Genomic DNA, 17,331 nt, shown 5'->3' with positions numbered 1-17,331 from the left:
TTTTAGTTTTTTAAGTAACCTCCATACTGTTCTCCATAGTGGCTGTATCAATTTACATTCCTACCAACAGTGCAAGAGAGTTCCCTTTTCTCCACACCCTCTCCAGCATTTATTGTTTGTAGATTTTGTGATGATGGCCATTCCGACTGGTGTGAGATGATATCTCATTGTAGTTTTGATTTGCATTTCTCTAATGATTAATGATGTTGAGCATCCTTTCATGTGTTTGTTGGCAATCTGTATATCTTCTTTGGAGAAATGTCTATTTAGGTCTTCTGCCCATTTTTGGATTGGGTTGTTTGTTTTTCTGATATTGAGCTGCATGAGCTACTTGTATATTTTGGAGGTTAATCCTTTGTCAGTTGCTTTGTTTGCAAATATTTTTTCTGATTCTGAGGGTAGTCTTTTCATCTTGTTTATGGTTTCCTTTGCTGTGCAAAAGCTTTTATGTTTCATTAGGTCTCATTTGTTTATTTTGGTTTTTATTTCCATTTCTCTAGGAGGTGGGTCAAAAAGGATCTTGCTGTGATTTATGTCATAGAGTGTTCTGCCTATGTTTTCCTCTAAGAGTTTTTTAGTGTCTGGCATTGCATTTAGGTCTTTAATCCATTTTGGGTTTATTTTTGTGTATGGTGTTAGGGAGTGTTCTAATTTCATTCTTTTACATGTAGCTGTCTAGTTTTCCCAGCACCACTTATTGAAAAGCCAGCCCCCAGTTCTTGTAGGAGGCTGTGAAATTGGTGAGAGTTGCCTATGGGGTAGTCAGTGGTAGGATGGCCAAGAAGGTGGTTGGAATTAAGGGCTGATGCAGATAATCAACTAGTTTGGGCAGTGGGGCACATGAATCACCCAATACCAAAATTCTCCAAATTCCAGAAATGATTGGAGACTCTGCAGGATAATTTATCCCCAGGAATGCAGAGTTGATGGGTCCTCTCTTCTAGCTGTTGCTCTGGCATTAACAGAAAGCCACTCTTGGCAATCCACAATTCCATTATTCCTAAGTACTAACGCTTCCTGGACTGTAGACATCTCCCTGAATTAAGGGACCCAAGGGGTTCGGGCTTCTACCTCCTTATGACCCCTGACCTGGAGATCTTTTCTTCCTCTTCATTTTGGACCTCTTCACTGATCCTTGAGGCCCTTGGACATAAAATGTCTTATCCCACCAATACTTTCCCTTCCCTCCCCCCACCTTTTTTTTTGTTTTTTTTTTTTTGTTTGTGGTACGCGGGCCTCTCACTGTTGTGGCCTCTCCCGTTGCGGAGCACAGGCTCCGGATGCGCAGGCTCAGCGGCCATGGCTCACGGGCCTAGCTGCTCCACAGCATGTGGGATCCTCCCGGACCGGGGCACAAACCTGTGTCCCCTGCATCGGCAGGCGGACTCTCAACCACTGCGCCACCAGGGAAGCCCTCCCTCCCCCTTTTTAAAGCCAGAATGTGATTGTCTGGTGGTTCCCACACCTCAATTTAATTGCCTACACTGAGACTATTTCTTATACAGCATCTTACCTGGCTTTTTTTTTTAACCTTGTATACTTCACCCAGTGCTTTTCATACATCATAATAGAGACATCATCCCCAAAGCAACCCTATTATTCTTCTCCCTAAAATAGATACAGAAGCTGGGAATTCATTTCAAAAAGGGCTGTCAATTACATTTGTATAATAACTATTATCCTTTATCCAGCAAGTCTGCCACAGAAGTTCATCTAAACTTTGGTTTGGAAATTCCCCATGGATTCTGGCAGATTATCCTCTGGTATTTCTAGTTTCTAGTGCTGTTGAACTTTTATCTCTGTGTTTTCATGAGGGCAAATCCAGAATCCCTATCTTTCCAATATCTTACCTCAGATTTCCTCATTCAAATTTACAGAATGGGTAATGTTCAGTCTTTGAATACAAAGAGGTGCAATTTATGTAAATTTTTACAAACAACTTGAAGACTAACTTAATAATTCTTTGTAATATTATCTTCTCTTTCAGCTGAATTTTATTCTGTTTCTGAATACCGTTAGAGTTCTGGCTACCAAAATTTGGGAGACGAATGCGGTTGGGCATGACACAAGAAAACAATACAGGTAATTCCAGGACATACATCCATCAGAGGAAATATTTTGGTTACTATTTAGAGTAAAGGACAGATATCAGTTGATCTGAAATGTTTCTAAGAGACTAAATTGTGAACGTGTATTTTCGTTTGGTTTAACTGTGCTTGTGCTATTTATCAGAAAAGTATATATATTTTAGGAAAATATAAATAACAACAAACCTTCCCAATATGCTTAAATTCTAAGTATATTTTTAAAAATCTGTTCTTAGCAGCGGGGATTTTACCATTAACTATGTAACCTATGTAACTATGTAATCTCTTGTTGATGATCTTGGCTGACAATTTCACTTGCCTTCTTAAAATAATGTCATAACTGAAAAAAATCAAGAAAGTGTATTTGCTATATTGTTTCCAATCTTCCCATCAAATTGGTACCTCCCAAATATTGATTTTTAAGAACTTTCAAATGTACTGATTGAAGGAGGTCTGTTATTCAGTCTTTGCTGAAGAAAAGGACAAATTAAGTATTTATAATCATTATCAAACTGTCTTAAGAATGTGTCCATTTCTCCCAATGATCATTTTGGAAGTTCTGAATCGTTTTGGAAGTGGCTTCTATCCACCTGAACATATGCACCACTAGTCAGGTGCATGTGGATTAGTTTTTGTAATCCCCAAACAAGAATCTATTTCTTTCTGCCTCACATTGTCATGAAATGCTATCACAGACACAGAAAGGAAGAAATCATAGTCAACATTTCGATCTTCTCTCACAAACGTTCTCTAAGTCCTTTGTGGAATCATTCCCGTGCACCGTGTAGGCAGCGTTTACTGTCAGGGAGAAAAGAGTACAGATACAGATGGACTGAAGTCTAGAATAGGATGCACAGTATGAACAAACCATCAGCTGCTAGCTCCAGTCATTTTCAATATGCTGCAAGTGGTAGTATTAAAATCATGCCTGTGTTTACAGTGAAGGGTCTGTGCTATACTAGAATAGCTTGTCTCATGTCACATTCCATTGGTGAAGACAAAGGTCAAAGGATGATAAAAAATGGAAAATGTAAGTAGCCTTTCATTCTTCATAAAATGAAAAAGTGCAGTGGTGTTTGAAAGCTAATTATTTCTCTAGTTCTGAATCAAGGCTACTTATTTCTCTTATTCTGAATAAAAGCTACTTATTTCTATAGTTCTGAATAAAAGCTACTAATTTCTAGAATATCCGAATGATGTGAAATTATACTTTCAGTAGAAAGTTGCTCAAGAGATTTGAGAAACTCTGGAGAGAACAGAGTGGATTATCTTTAAACCAAGACAGAATAGACAGCTTATTTGCAAAAAAAAAAATAATAAGTAAGTAGGGAAAGAAAGAAAGAAAGAAAGAAAGAGAGAGAGAGAGAGAAGGAAAGAAAAAGAAAGAAAGAAAGAAAGAAAGAAAAAGAAAAGAAAGAAAGAAAGAAAGAAAAAGGGAAAGAGAGGGAGAGAGGGAGGGAGGGGGAAAGGAAGAAAGAAACTGAAAGAAAGACTAGTGAGGAAAGGAAGAAGATTATAATCATTTGAGATTACTGGGGCATTAATGATTCTTAGAAAAAGAGGGATATTTGAGAAATAAAGAAGAAGCCTGATTTGGCTGTTTCTTGGATAAAAAATGCAAAAAAAACAAAACCTAACTAGAAAATGATGTGCTTGCGTCATAGACTAGCTCTTTATTGCTGCAAAATGAATTACCACAAACTTAGTGGCTTTAAAACAACACACTGGCTATTTCATGGTTTGTTTGTCAGAAATCTGGGCGTGGCTTAGCTGGGTCCTCAGCTTCTGGGTCTCTTTACAAGGATATAATTGGGATGTCAGTTGGTTGGACTGGGGAAAAATCCACTCTTAAGCTCACGTGATTGTTGACAGGATTTATGTTCTTGCTGGGTTGGTCAGATGCCACCTCTCCTTGCCACATGGGCCTCTCAGTAGAGCAGCTCACAACTTGCTTCACTGAATCAAACAAGGGAGAGAGTCTGCTACTAAAATGTATGTTACACTCTCGGACAACATAGTCACAGAAGCGGCATCCCACCATCTTGGCCATAACTGATTGGTTAGAAGTAAGTCCCAAGTCCTGCCCACACTCAAGCAGAGAGGATTAACAAGGATGTAAATACCAGAAGGTTGGGAATCATTAGGGGCCATGTTAAAGTCAATCCATTATATTGGAAACTGGGATTCCTCTAAATACACAAGAAAATGTGTATGAAGAAGCAGTTAAAGGAAATAAAGGTCACATTGTTTAGTTTGTAAACAAACAAACAAACAAACCTACAACTATAGATAATTTGAGACAGAATATTTGACAGAGAATATTTAGGGAAGGCAAGAGGTATTGACCACATGTAGCTCATAAGAAAATATGAAATGATAAATGAAGATCCAAGTGTAAGAAGAGACCAGGGAGTAGTTGGTTCTAAAATGAACAGAACAAGCCAAAATGCTGCCTGTGAAAGTAAAGACAGTTATTGAGGATGGAGGTGGTACCTCTTTAAGTCTCAAACATAGAAGTTAAAGACGACTTAGGACAGAGAAAAAAAAAGGCATTTTACAATTTTATGAAAATAGTATCCTTTAAGCAAGAAGAGTGGAAATGAGATTAAAGAGACTTAGGGGATAGTAATCATGGGAAGTGAGAATAAACTACCTGATTTAGTATAGAAGTGACAGGAAGAAGAGGGAGAGGGAAAAAAACTAGCAGAAGCCGTGGATCCAAAGAGATGGGGGAACGTCAGCCCCTGGTAGCTCTGCTAAATAAGCTTTATGTTTTCCAGCAAGCTGTCTCTATGGAAAGGCACTCTACATTGACTAATTAAAAGGCTTGCCATTCTCTTCCAGGAAACTCGCCAAATCAACGCTGGTGCTGGTGCTGGTCTTTGGAGTGCATTACATCGTGTTCGTGTGCCTGCCCCACTCCTTTGCTGGGCTTGGGTGGGAGATCCGGATGCACTGTGAGCTCTTTTTCAACTCCTTTCAGGTAGAGAGTGCTACTAGTAATTTGATTCCTGTATTTTGCTTTTTTCCTTCCTCTGCCCCTCCCTCTGGCTTTCACACACCTGTCTCCCAAGGGCCAGGAAAGGGGCTATTTTCTGGCACCTGTGCATTTCTGTCCTGCAGCGGTCAGTCAGGTTAACCTCCGACCACAGCAGGAGCTGTTTCTCACAGACAAGCTTGGGCTATGAGACAAGAAAGCACATTGTTGTAAAATATGTGACACCTACAGAGCAGGAATCTGTGTGTGTGTGTGTGTGTGTGTGTGTGTGTGTGTGTGTGTGTGTGTGTATGGAAAGTCAATGAAAGCAAAAGAAGGGATAGGCAGGGGAGACGAAAAAAGAGAAAGGGAGACAAGTAAGAGGAAGAGGTTGCTTCCTTATATTTGATCTCATTTGAAAGCATGATACCATTTCCCTCACGTGGAGGCTACAGGCGCCTCCTAACTCTTCCTCCTGCTACTCCTTTGCTGCCACCTCCTGCCTTCAATCTAGTCTCCATACAATAGTCTGAAGAATCTTAAAAATAAATCTGATAGGGCTTCCCTGGTGGCGCAGTGGTTGAGAGTCCGCCTGCCGATGCAGGGGACACGGGTTTGTGCCCCGGTCCAGGAAGATCCCGCATGCCGCGGAGCGGCTAGGCCCGTGAGCCATGGCCGCTGAGCCTGCGCGTCCGGAGCCTGTGCTCCGCAACAGGAGAGGCCACAATAGTGAGAGGCCCGCGTACCGCAAAAAAATAAAAAATAAAATAAAAATAAACAAATAAATCTGATAATGTCACTGAACTGCTGAACATATCCAGAGGCTTCTCATTGCAGTCAGAATAAAATCCAAACGCAGTTTCCTGGTGTGCACAGCCCTCCCTGGCGGGGAGCCTGTCCAGCTGTGACCTCACCTCACACCATGCTCCCTGATGCCCACTAAGTTTGAGCCACACTAGCTCTTCCACAATTTCTGTACCTCAAGTTCATTTCTGCCTCAGGGGTTTGTACTTGCTGTTTCCTTTGCCTGGAGTGCCCTTCCCTCTAATATTCACATGGCCTGGCTTCTTCTTCTCACTCAAACCAGCTTAAATGTCTCCCCCTCAGGGAGGTCTTCATTGAGTTCCCCCTTTGATAGATCTTCTCCATCTTCTTTTTCAGTACCACTCGTTTTGCCTGCATGGCCTTTATCTTATCATCATACATTTTTCTCCTGTGGCTTTTTGTTTATATTTTAATTAATTCATTTATTTTTACTGTGTTGGGTCTTCGTTTCTGTGCGAGGGCTTTCTCTAGTTGTGGCAAGCAGGGGCCACTCTTCATCGCGGTGCATGGGCCTCTCACTATCACGGCCTCTCTTGTTGCCGAGCACAGGCTCCAGACGCGCAGGCTCAGTAGTTGTGGCTCACAGGCCTAGTTGCTCCGCGGCATGTGAGATCCTCCCAGACCAGGGCTCGAACCCGTGTCCCCTGCATTAGCAGGCAGACTCCCAACCACTGCTCCACCAGGGAAGCCCTTATTTGTTTATATTTTATCCATCTGTATTTCCTACTAGGATGTAAGCCCTAAGAGAACAGGGACTTTGTCTGTCTTGATTAAGTTGTTTATCCCTGTCATGCTGAGCATTTCACACTGTATAAACTCAATAAATATTTTTGAACGAGTGAAAAAAAAGTTTCTGTGTGTTTTCACCTGATAAGACCCTATGTCTGTAGTTTCCAGCATTCACAGTGTAAAAATTTCACTTACTGACTGGGGGATGTTCTGTGGCCCTGGCGTGGCAACACATGAAACGAATGTAACAAAAACCAGTTCGTGTTTTATTTAGTTATTTGGTTCAGTTCATACCAAGGAAAGATCTCAGACAAATTTCATGTATATTTAAGGATTTCGAAATATTAGGAGAGATAATTTGCATAATTTTCTGGAGGAATCATTAAAAAAGAACCCAGTTTTTCAACTTACACATTGTGGCACAAGATACTTTAGTGCTGTGATCTTTATAATTAAAATTAATTAATTAAAACATTCTATTTTCTCCTCCAGGGTTTCTTTGTGTCTATCATCTACTGCTACTGCAATGGAGAGGTAAGTTTGAAGGAACCCCATACCTCCTGCAGGTCTAGCTCCGAGTAAGCTCGTAAATGGCCATCGCAATGTGACCGGAATCTCTTTAGAATCCTCAGGGGTTACAGGACAAAGTGGACACAGAGAAGGGAGATATTTTAATCATAAATTATTTTGAGAAAGGAAGAATTCATGTAAATAAGCCAAGGTCTTCCTCTTCCAGCACTTTTCAATGTCAATTCAGTTGCAACCCTTGATATCAAAAACCCAACTTAACTGGAATGCAGATTGATACTTGGAAGGACCGTGAACTTCATATTCCAGTCGATGCTTCAACTTATATTTTATTTCAAGTTCTATAAGAAACTCAAATATAACTTTCCCTGGGAATAATCCATTAGAACATTTTGACATTTTTTAAACTACAAGATGGTGATGGGACAATTTCAGTTCATTTAGGAGTTGGCTGGAGAGAAAGAATGGTACCGATCTTTTAGATGACATCAGCTTACCAGGTTTCCACTGCTTCCAATGGAACTTTCAAAAAGCTCCCTTCTGGAAAGTTGCAATAGCAAAATTGAATCTTCAGCAGCAAGAATGGAAACAAGAGCCCCACCCTACAACGAATGCCCTTGCAGCACCCACTTTTCACCATCCAATCCTTTTCTCAATTTCTCTCCTTCAGTATGCCCATGCAGAAGCGATGGTGTTACAGTTACATTTCCAGCTGAGTACCTTCCATGCCCTTCCACAGCCTTAGCTGGCACTATTTATCCCATTTTCTCCTCCAACCCCATGTCCTCTTTTCCTCTCCCATGAGTCCGATACATGTATTGGCTGCATTTCAATATGTACTACAGTACTGCACCATCTGGGGTTGGTTGAATCCACCAATGCAGAACCCCAGATATAGAAGGCCAATTGTGAAGTCATAGGGGATTTCAGCCCTGTGTTCTTCAAGGGTCAACTGTATATATAAAGTCCCTGGCGCACAGTGGAACCTTAGTGATTATTACTATCATTGAAATCAGGCAGACACCCATCTAACAAGGTTCCAGGATCTCTGATGGTTTCTGATGCACAATATGGTCCTTGCGGTTTAGGTTCAGTCTGAGGTGAAGAAGATGTGGAGTCGGTGGAATCTCTCTGTGGACTGGAAAAGGACGCCCCCATGCGGCGGCCACAGATACGGCTCCGTGCTCACTACCGTGACGCCCAGCACCAGCAGCCAGTCGCAGACGGCGGCCAGCACACGCGTGGTGCTCATCTCCCGCAAGGCGGCCGAGACGGCCAGCCGGCAGCCCGACAACCACGTGACTTTACCCGGCTACGTCTGGAGTAACTCGGAGCAGGACTGCTTGCCACACTTGATCCATGCAGAGACCAAGGAAAGTGACAGGAGGCAGGGAGATGCGATTCCAATGGAGGAGTCATCCACGCCATTAGAATTTAACCCAGACCTTGAAGGAAGCAAAGGAGAAACCGAGGATGCGCTGTGAATAAACATTTGTGTCTTGAAGGAGCTGATCCATCTGGCTGTGGCAGAGGAGCTTGGCTAGCGTCCCTCTGCTTGAGCCCCAGAGCTGAACAGTCAGGATTCAAGTATTCATAGCCTTTTTAGGCTCTATGAATTGGTTCCTGTAAATACTAAAGCCACAAAAGGAGAAGTGTCAGTGGAATAATTACCTTATTTTGGCATCACATTCTCTTCTGAATTGATGTGTAGTACCTGTAGTACTTGCTCTGTGATTGTTCATTTTTCTGCTACTTTTGGGTAGAACAAACGTTTCAGTTGCTCGACTCTAGTTTTCTCTCATAAATATCACTCGAAATATGATAGAGATCACTTAGTATGTGTCATTTTCTTTTTAACAAATTAGTATTCTCTTTCTCACTTTAAGGGACCTCTGTCATTGCATTCATTTAGCCTGTTCTTTGGAGCAATTAGGATCTGAAAATATGTTGAAAGATGAAAGATCTCGGAACAAGTACACACTGGAAAATAAGCTGGCTGGACTTTGTTAAAATAATAACTGTGTGAGAAACTTGTTTCTGGGAATAAGGAAAATTACTCAAAAAAGAATACTGCACATATTCCTCTTTTTGAATGTCCCCTCTGTGACCAGCCAAATCTCAAGTCTTCACTCTTTTGTAAACCTTGACATGTCACAAGGTTTTCTTAGTCAGTGAGCTTGTGTCTGCAAGCTGATTTTGTTTATAATCATTTATAGTGATAGTCACACTGCTTCTATGTTTTTTTTCTTTGTTCTGTTACTCTATTCCAGATGGCATGTGGGATAAATTAAAAGTTTGTTTTAAAAATATATTTTGGGTCACTTTTTTAAATGTTCTCTTAGCGCCTACCTTTGTTTTTGGGAATCAACCAAATGTCTCTTCTCCACATCTACAGAGATCAGCATGTAGCCCCAGAACTTCACTGAGCTTGAAATTTCAGTGTATTGCAGTACTGAAACATTTACTGAGTGCATGTTAGGTACCCAGCATCCTGCTAGGTTTTTACAAGCATTAAGTTATTTAATCCTCACCACAAAGTTATGGAGTAAGTCTTATCACTGTCCCCCTTTTTACAGATAACAGCGTGACTCACAGAGGTGGAATGACTTGCCCAAAGTCACACAGCTAGTGATTGAGAGAACACGGTTTCAGACACAGATCTGACTTTAAGTCCCATGTTCTTAGCCATATGCATACTGTTGCCAATGTATATATTGCCCATTCACAAAAAAATAAATGAATTCCCTCTGGGTAGAGAATGCTTTAGGAACTCTTACTGTGGTATGGTCTAGCCTCTGACCCTCATGAAGTTTCCACTCTAATGGGAGAGCCAAATACACATAGGAAATGAAAACATCACAGAGTAATGTGTTTTTAGGTGAAATGACACAGGTCAAGCTGATCCATCTTACTTTGCTGAATGGTTTAAATATGCAAATAGTGTTATGATGAAAAAGGTACTCTGATGTCTACATGCCCTCTTGAAAAATATTGCACTTTTCTCCCATGTTCATTCTTTCCTTCCTCCCCTGTGACAGACAGAGGTCATTTCCTTCCCATCCTGTTTACGAAGGTGCCATGGTGCATACTTAATTCATTTGATTCAATGCTATATTGAATGCGCAGGTTTTGATAATGTTTGCATCCAATTAGACAGCTAGGACTGTAAGTTATACCTGTGCATTGATTTTATCAAGTAAAATATCGAGTACTTACCAAGGATTGTCATTGAACTAGTACTCTTTTTTTTGTAATTTTTATTCTTTTATTAAAGTGTGGTTGATTTACAATGTTTCAGGTGTGCAGCAAAGTGATTCAGTTATACATATATATGTGTATATATATTTTCAGATTCTTTCCCATTATAGATCATTAGTATATTGTCACATACTAATGCTACCTCCCTGTTAGGAGAACCATCATGGGCTGAGCCAGAGATTAAGTTCAGTTCCATTGCTACTTTTGTGCAAGGCTTTATAAATCACTTACTTTTCTTTGTAGTTCAAGTTCTCTATCTTTAAAATGAAGATATCTGACTACCTTAGAGAAATGTTCAGGTGATAAGAGAAATCACATATTGAAAGCACTTTGTAAAATAAAAATTCCATACAAATATTGATACTTGGTTTAGGTTGTTTACTGTTTAAATTTCATTTTGCCCCATTGTATTATAAAAGGACTCATTGGTCATTGCAACATAATAATTATAAGAATATATATATTTTGATAATATGGAGAACATTCTAAGCCACCCCCAAATTCCAAGGCTAGACCACTATTTCTTTACAATAACAAGTAAGAATAAAGCCCTCAGACTCACCAAAGTTTAAGTGAGTCACCAAGTGACTCAAAGTTTAGTCATTCACAAATTGAGTGAACATTTACTTAGAGCCTATTATGTGACAGATACTATGCTATGTGCTAGGGACATAACAAAAAGTAAGGCGTAATCTACTCCTTCAAGGAACAAACAACCCCTCAGTTGCTAGGAGTCTTTATCTCAACTGTGTACACACATTTTTTCTTCTAGGTTTTGATAATGTTTGCATCCAATTAGACAGCTAGGACTGTAAGTTATACCTGTGCATTGATTTTATCAAGTAAAATATTGAGCACTTATCAAGGATTGCCATTAAACTAGTACTCTTTTTTTGTAATTTTTATTCTTTTATTAAAGTGTGGTTGATTTACAATGTTTCAGGTGTGCAGCAAAGTGATTCAGTTATACATATACATATATATGTGTATATATATTTTCAGATTCTTTTCCATTATAGGTCATTGCAAGATATTGAATATAGCTCCCTGTGTTATACAGTAGGTCCTTGTTGTTTATCTATTTTATATGTAGTAGCCTGTATCTGTTAATCCCAAATTCCTAATTTATCCCTCCACCACTTTCCCCTTTGGTAACCATAAGTTTGCTTTCTATGTCTGTGAGTCTATTTCTGTTTTGTAAATAAGTTCATTTGTCTCATTTTTTTTTAGATTCCACATACAAGCAATACCATAAGATATTTGTCTTTCTCTGACTTTTACTTCACTTAGTATGATAATCTCTAGGACCATCTATGTTGCTGCAAATGGCATTATTTCATTCATTTTTTATGGCTGAGTAATGTTCCATTGTGTGTGTATGTGTGTGTGTGTGTGTACACACACACACATATATATATATGACATTTTCTTTATCCATTCATCTGTTGATGGACATTTAAGTTGCTTCCATGTCTTTGCTATTGTAAATAGTGCTGCAATGAACATTGGGGTGCATGTATCTTTTCGAGTTAAGAGTTTTCTCCAGATATATGTCCAGGAGTGGGATTGCTGGATCATATAGTAACTCTATTTTTAGTTTTTTAAGGAAACTCCATACTGTTTTCCATAGTGGCTGCACCAATTTACATTCCCACCAATAGTGTAGCAGGGTTCCCTTTTCTCCACACCCTCTCCAGCATTTATTATTTGTAGACTTTTTAATGTTGGCCATTCTGACTGGTGTGACGTGATGCTGCATTGCAGTTTGATTGCATTTCTGTAATAATTAGTGACACTGAGCATCTTTTCCTGTGCCTTTTGGCCACTTGTATGTCTTCTTTGGAGAACTGTCTATTTAGGTCTTCTGCCCATTTTTTGATTGGTTTTTTTTTTTCTTTTTGATACTGAGCTGTATGAGCTGTTTGTATATTTTGGAAATTAGTCCCTTGTTGGTTGTATCACTTGCAAATATTTTCTTCCATTCCACAGGTTGTCTTTTAATTTTTTTTATAGTGTCCTTTGCTGTGCAAAAGCTTTTAAGTTTAATTAGGTCCCATTTGTTTATTTTTGTTTTCATTACTCTAGGAGACATCCAAAATATATTGCTATGATTTATGTCAAAGAGTGTCCTGCCTATGTTTTCCTCTAGGAGTTTTATAGTATTCAGTCTTACATTTAGGTCTTTAATCCATTTTGAGTTTAGTTTTGTGTATGGTGTTAGAGAATGTTCTGGTTTCATTCTTTTACATGTAGCTGTCCAGTTTTCCCAGCACGACTTATTGAAGATTCTGTCTTTTCTCCATTGTATATTCTTGCCTTGTTTGTCATAAGTGACCATAGGTGTGTGGGTTTATTTCTGGTTTTTCTATCCTGTTCCATTGATCTCTGTGTCTGTTTTTGTGCCAGTACCATACTATTTTGATTACTGTAGCTTTGTAGTATAGTCTGAAGTCAGGGACCGTGATTCCTCCAGCTCTGTTCTTCTTAATTTTAAGATTGTTTTGGCTATTCGGGGTCTTTTGTGTTTCCATATAAATTTTAAATTATTTTGTTCTAGTTCTGTGAAAAATGCCATTGGTAGTTTGATAGGGATTGCATTGAATCCATAGATTGTCTTGGGTAGTATGGACATTAGAACTCACTTTCTTACCAGCGATTATTTCATTTTAGAAAAGTAAATATTTATATGGTTGAGTTTATTCAAAAATCTGTGGAGGACAGTCTCATTTTTTCTAATGAGTTATTAAATATTTTAGTTCATTTTTTCTCTCTTTAGACCTGTTCTGCCTATGTCCTCCACTCTTGGACCCTCTCCCTAAGACACACAGGGAAGCAATTGCTCAGTAAATCTCTAACCTGCTCTTCCCAGAAGTTCTATGCTGAACAGATGGGCAGTTTAGAAATCGCATAGATAAACAATCAATATACATTGGCGTTGTTTTAAGAACTGAGCTCAGTATTTTCAGTATATTTTATCATATAATCTTCGTCACACACTATGATGCAGTTACCACCATTTCAAAAATGTCATGATAATCAGAAGTTAAATGATTTGCTCCAGATCAAAGTAGCTGAGTCAGGATTTGAACCCAGTTCAGTTTGACTCCAAGGCCCCTGATTGTTCTCTCACCCATGTGGCCCTTTTTTACTTTCTTTATCGAGAGCTTAATAGTTTGGCAAGTCAATGAGGAAATAAAAAAGATTTAGTTTCAACTATTTTGATGGTAGAATTAGCAATAGTTACAAGAATGTAAAAAAGAAATAATAACATGATTATGGTTTTTAATAAAAGCATTTTTATCTCCCAGTATTTCATGACTATCAAAATAGAAAAAAAACTTTTGACTCTAAGCTCTTTTTAAAATTTCACCCAAAATATCTAACTTAAGTTTATAAAGGTCTAAATCCTATTTTTTAAGAACATATGCATACTGTGTTTATTGACAGTCGGTATGTAAAGTAGTATTTTGTTAACTTTTTAATTTGATGTACAGTAAACAAGGTAAGTTTCCCTTAATGCCCCACAGAAGAAAACATAAGAACTGAATTTTATTAAGGTCTTTTTCAGAAACAATTTGTATAACAAGTATCAGCATATATTTTAAAGTAAAGTGGATTTCAAAGTGACAATTTTATTTACTAACCAAATAGCTGATCCCTGTTTTCCTAAAGTCTTCCTTTGGAATTAATAGTTAAAAGTTATTAATATATTCAATCACTTTGATTCACAATAATGACAATTTTATATTGTTAACCTATATTGTTAGGGAAGGTAGTAATAAATATTACAATAAAGTCAAATTATTAAATGATAAATTCAACATTGTGTAAGTATAAAATTTTTTCTCTTTGGTCCCTTCTAAAAACTTACTGACCTTAATGTAGGAGCTAATATTTACATTATAAACAGTAAGGAGGGATAAAAAAAAGAGAAGGTCATATAATTAAAGGCACAGAATGCAGAAGAGCGTCTCTAAAAGCTCTGACTCCTAAGGAATTCAGTTATTCTTCACCAGTTAACATGCAATACTCCAATCTTTGCACATGATCTGTTCTTAGTTACTTATTTTACAAATGAAATCCCAGTTTTCTACCCAGAGAAAGGCCACAAATCATGTTTTGTTTTGGATTCTTCAATCCTGGTAAAAATAAAGTATTATTATTATAAAAAATTAGGTGCAACATCAATGACTCGTTATTAAAGGAAATGTAGTTTCAGTAAATATGTAAAGAGGAGGATCTGCTTCCCATGATGTATTTCTTTTCTGAACATACAATATATTTTTAAACATAAGGAACATTCTTTTTACTTTCATATTTGACACATAGATTACCAAGCCATTAAATAAGTGTTTCTGTCCTGTGTATATAGCTAAAGAATCTTGATAATATCTAAGTCCTATTCTTAAGCTGCCTAATGAGGCCATGGAAAATTTGTCCCCGTATTGTTGCAAAAATGACTTTAAACAACTTTACCTTTAGATTACTCATCTCTCTGGCATTTAAAGAGAACTTTTATGTAGGGCTTCTATTTATTCACTATTATAAAAATCACTCACAGCAATGGAAGTATCTGTAAATGGTGTAGAGCCAGGCAAAATGGTAAATGTCCTTATCTCTCACCGACTCTTAATTTAATGCTGTTAGCATTTAAATTCAGCCCCTACTTAGATCCTTAATCTCTTTCAAAACCACATTCATTTGGGTGGCTTACGTGGCTCATTTGATTAATGATTTAAATGGCTAAATAGGAAAACAAATTTAGTAGATGAAGCTCTGAATTTGTATAACATTTTTCCTGCAACTCTAGCACATACAGCAGATTCTTGATGACCAAAGACATTTCCAGAGTCTGATCTTGACCCCCCCAGAGCATGGCAATAGGGTTCAGTGCCTCAGAAAAATGCCAACCTGAGCTGGCAAAAGGCGGGCACCCCCAATTCAGCTTAATTGAGGGGCGCTGGCAGCACTCCCAATTCCATTCCAATTGACAACCAGAACATCTAACATTTTCAAAGCTACTGTAACTTGGAAAGAGTGCCTGAATAAATCATAACAACTGTTTAAAATAAAAAATGGCAATTGTGATTTAATCTTGCTGGATCTTATTTTGGGGTCTGACTAGGGGCTGAATAAACTAAGAAGGATTTCACAGGCTTTTATGGCACACAAAGAAAAGGGCTTCTAAAAATGACTACTTAAGCAAGTGCTAGTTCCCTGAAAAATCTCATTTTGTCTCAGTTTAGTCATTAGAAAACAGACGAACCTAGATTGGGGAACATTTTACAGAGTACGTGCCTAATATTTCTCAAGACTGTCAGTCATGAAAAGAGAATAGACTGAGGAAACTGTCATGATCAGAGGGGACAGAGAGACAGGACAACTCAATGCAATGTGTGCATGTCAATCCCAAACTCCCTAACTATCCCTCGCCACCACCCTTCCCCCCTGGTAACCATAAGTTCATTCTCTAAGTCTGTGAGTCTGAATTCTGTTTTGTAAATAAGTTCATTTCTATCATTTTTTTTTTAAGATTCTGCATATAAGCAATATCATATAATATTTCTCTTTCTCTGTCTGACTCACTTCACTCAGTATACACTGCTATATTTAAAATGGATAACCAACAAGGACCTACTGTATAGCACAGGGAACTCTGCTCAATATTCTATAACAATCTAATTGGGAAAATAATTTGAATAAGAATAAAAAAAATGTTCTCACCACAAAAAAGGCATGATAATTACATGATGAGATGTTAGCTAATGCTATGGTGGTAATCATTTTGCAATGTAGAAGTGTATTAAATCTACACATTGTACACCTTAAACTTATATAATGTTATATGTCAACTACATCTAAATAAAGTTAGTAAGATACTTAAAAAATAAAAATGCAATGTATCACCCTGAATGGGATCATGGAACAGAAAGAAGAGTCAAAGGTCAAAAACTGGTCAAATCCAAATAAAGTCTGAAATTTTGTTAATAGTAAATGTGACAATATTAGTTTCTGAGGTTTGACAAGTATACAATGGTAATATAAAATGTTAACAAACGAGGAAACCCAAAGTGAGATGAGGGGTGCACTGGAACTCTCTGTAGTATCTTTGCAACTTTTCTGTAAATACAACACTATTCCAAAATAAAAAGTCTTAAAAAAATCTCATTTTAGCAAGTTAGAAATAAATTTAGGAAATCAGGATAAGTACTATAGTCTAACTCCACTTGAATTTTTTTGAACATCGTTATTGGAATATAATTGCTTTACAATGGTGTGTTAGTTTATGCTTTATAACAAAGTGAACCAGTTATACATATACATATGTCCCCATATCTCTTCCCTCTTGCATCTCCCTCCCTCCAACACTCCCTATCCCACCCCTCTAGGTGGTCACAAAGCACCAAGCTGATCTCCCTGTGCTGTGCGGCTGCTTCCCACTAGCTATCTATTTTACGTTTGGTAGTGTATATATGTCCAGGCCACTCTCTCACTCTGTCCCAGCTTACCCTTCCCCCTCCCCGTATCCTGAAGACCATTCTCGAGTAGGTCTGCGTCTTTATTCCCGTCTTGCCCCTAGGTTCTTCATGACCTTTTTTCCTTTCTTCTTAGATTCCATATATATGGGTTAGCATACGGTATTTGCTTTTCTCTTTCTGACTTACTTCACTGTATGACAGACTCTAGGTCCATCCACCTCACTACAAATAACTCCATTTCGTTTCTTTTTATGGCTGAGTAATATTCCATTGTATATGTGTGTCACATCTTCTTTATTCATTCATCTGTTGGTGGACACTTAGGTTGCTTCCATGTCCTAGCGATTGTAAATAGAGCTGCAATGAATATTTTGGTACATGACTCTTTCTGAATTATGGCTTTCTCAGGGTATATGCCCAGTAGTGGGATTGCTGGGTCATACGGTAG

At 38.2% G+C, this 17,331-nt stretch overlaps 1 protein-coding gene across 1 annotated transcript in view; it reads left to right on the top strand.

The window, feature by feature from the left end:
- The window catches only part of PTH2R (parathyroid hormone 2 receptor), a 104,586-nt gene extending 95,176 nt beyond the window's left edge, over positions 1–9,410 (top strand). The window contains exons 10-13 of the mRNA XM_067740787.1: positions 1,988–2,082; positions 4,932–5,070; positions 7,111–7,152; positions 8,235–9,410. Of these exons, the coding sequence (XP_067596888.1) occupies positions 1,988–2,082; positions 4,932–5,070; positions 7,111–7,152; positions 8,235–8,630 (672 nt within the window). The 3' untranslated portion in view covers positions 8,631–9,410. The remainder of the gene's footprint in view (positions 1–1,987; positions 2,083–4,931; positions 5,071–7,110; positions 7,153–8,234) is intronic.
- Positions 9,411–17,331: the final 7,921 nt, after the last annotated feature.

The sequence above is a fragment of the Pseudorca crassidens genome, chromosome 6, assembly GCF_039906515.1.
Source record: "Pseudorca crassidens isolate mPseCra1 chromosome 6, mPseCra1.hap1, whole genome shotgun sequence".
NCBI classification, from domain to species: Eukaryota; Metazoa; Chordata; class Mammalia; order Artiodactyla; family Delphinidae; genus Pseudorca; species Pseudorca crassidens.
Note: the sequence above shows the minus strand (reverse complement) of the source record. Positions and strands in the feature narration are given on the sequence as shown.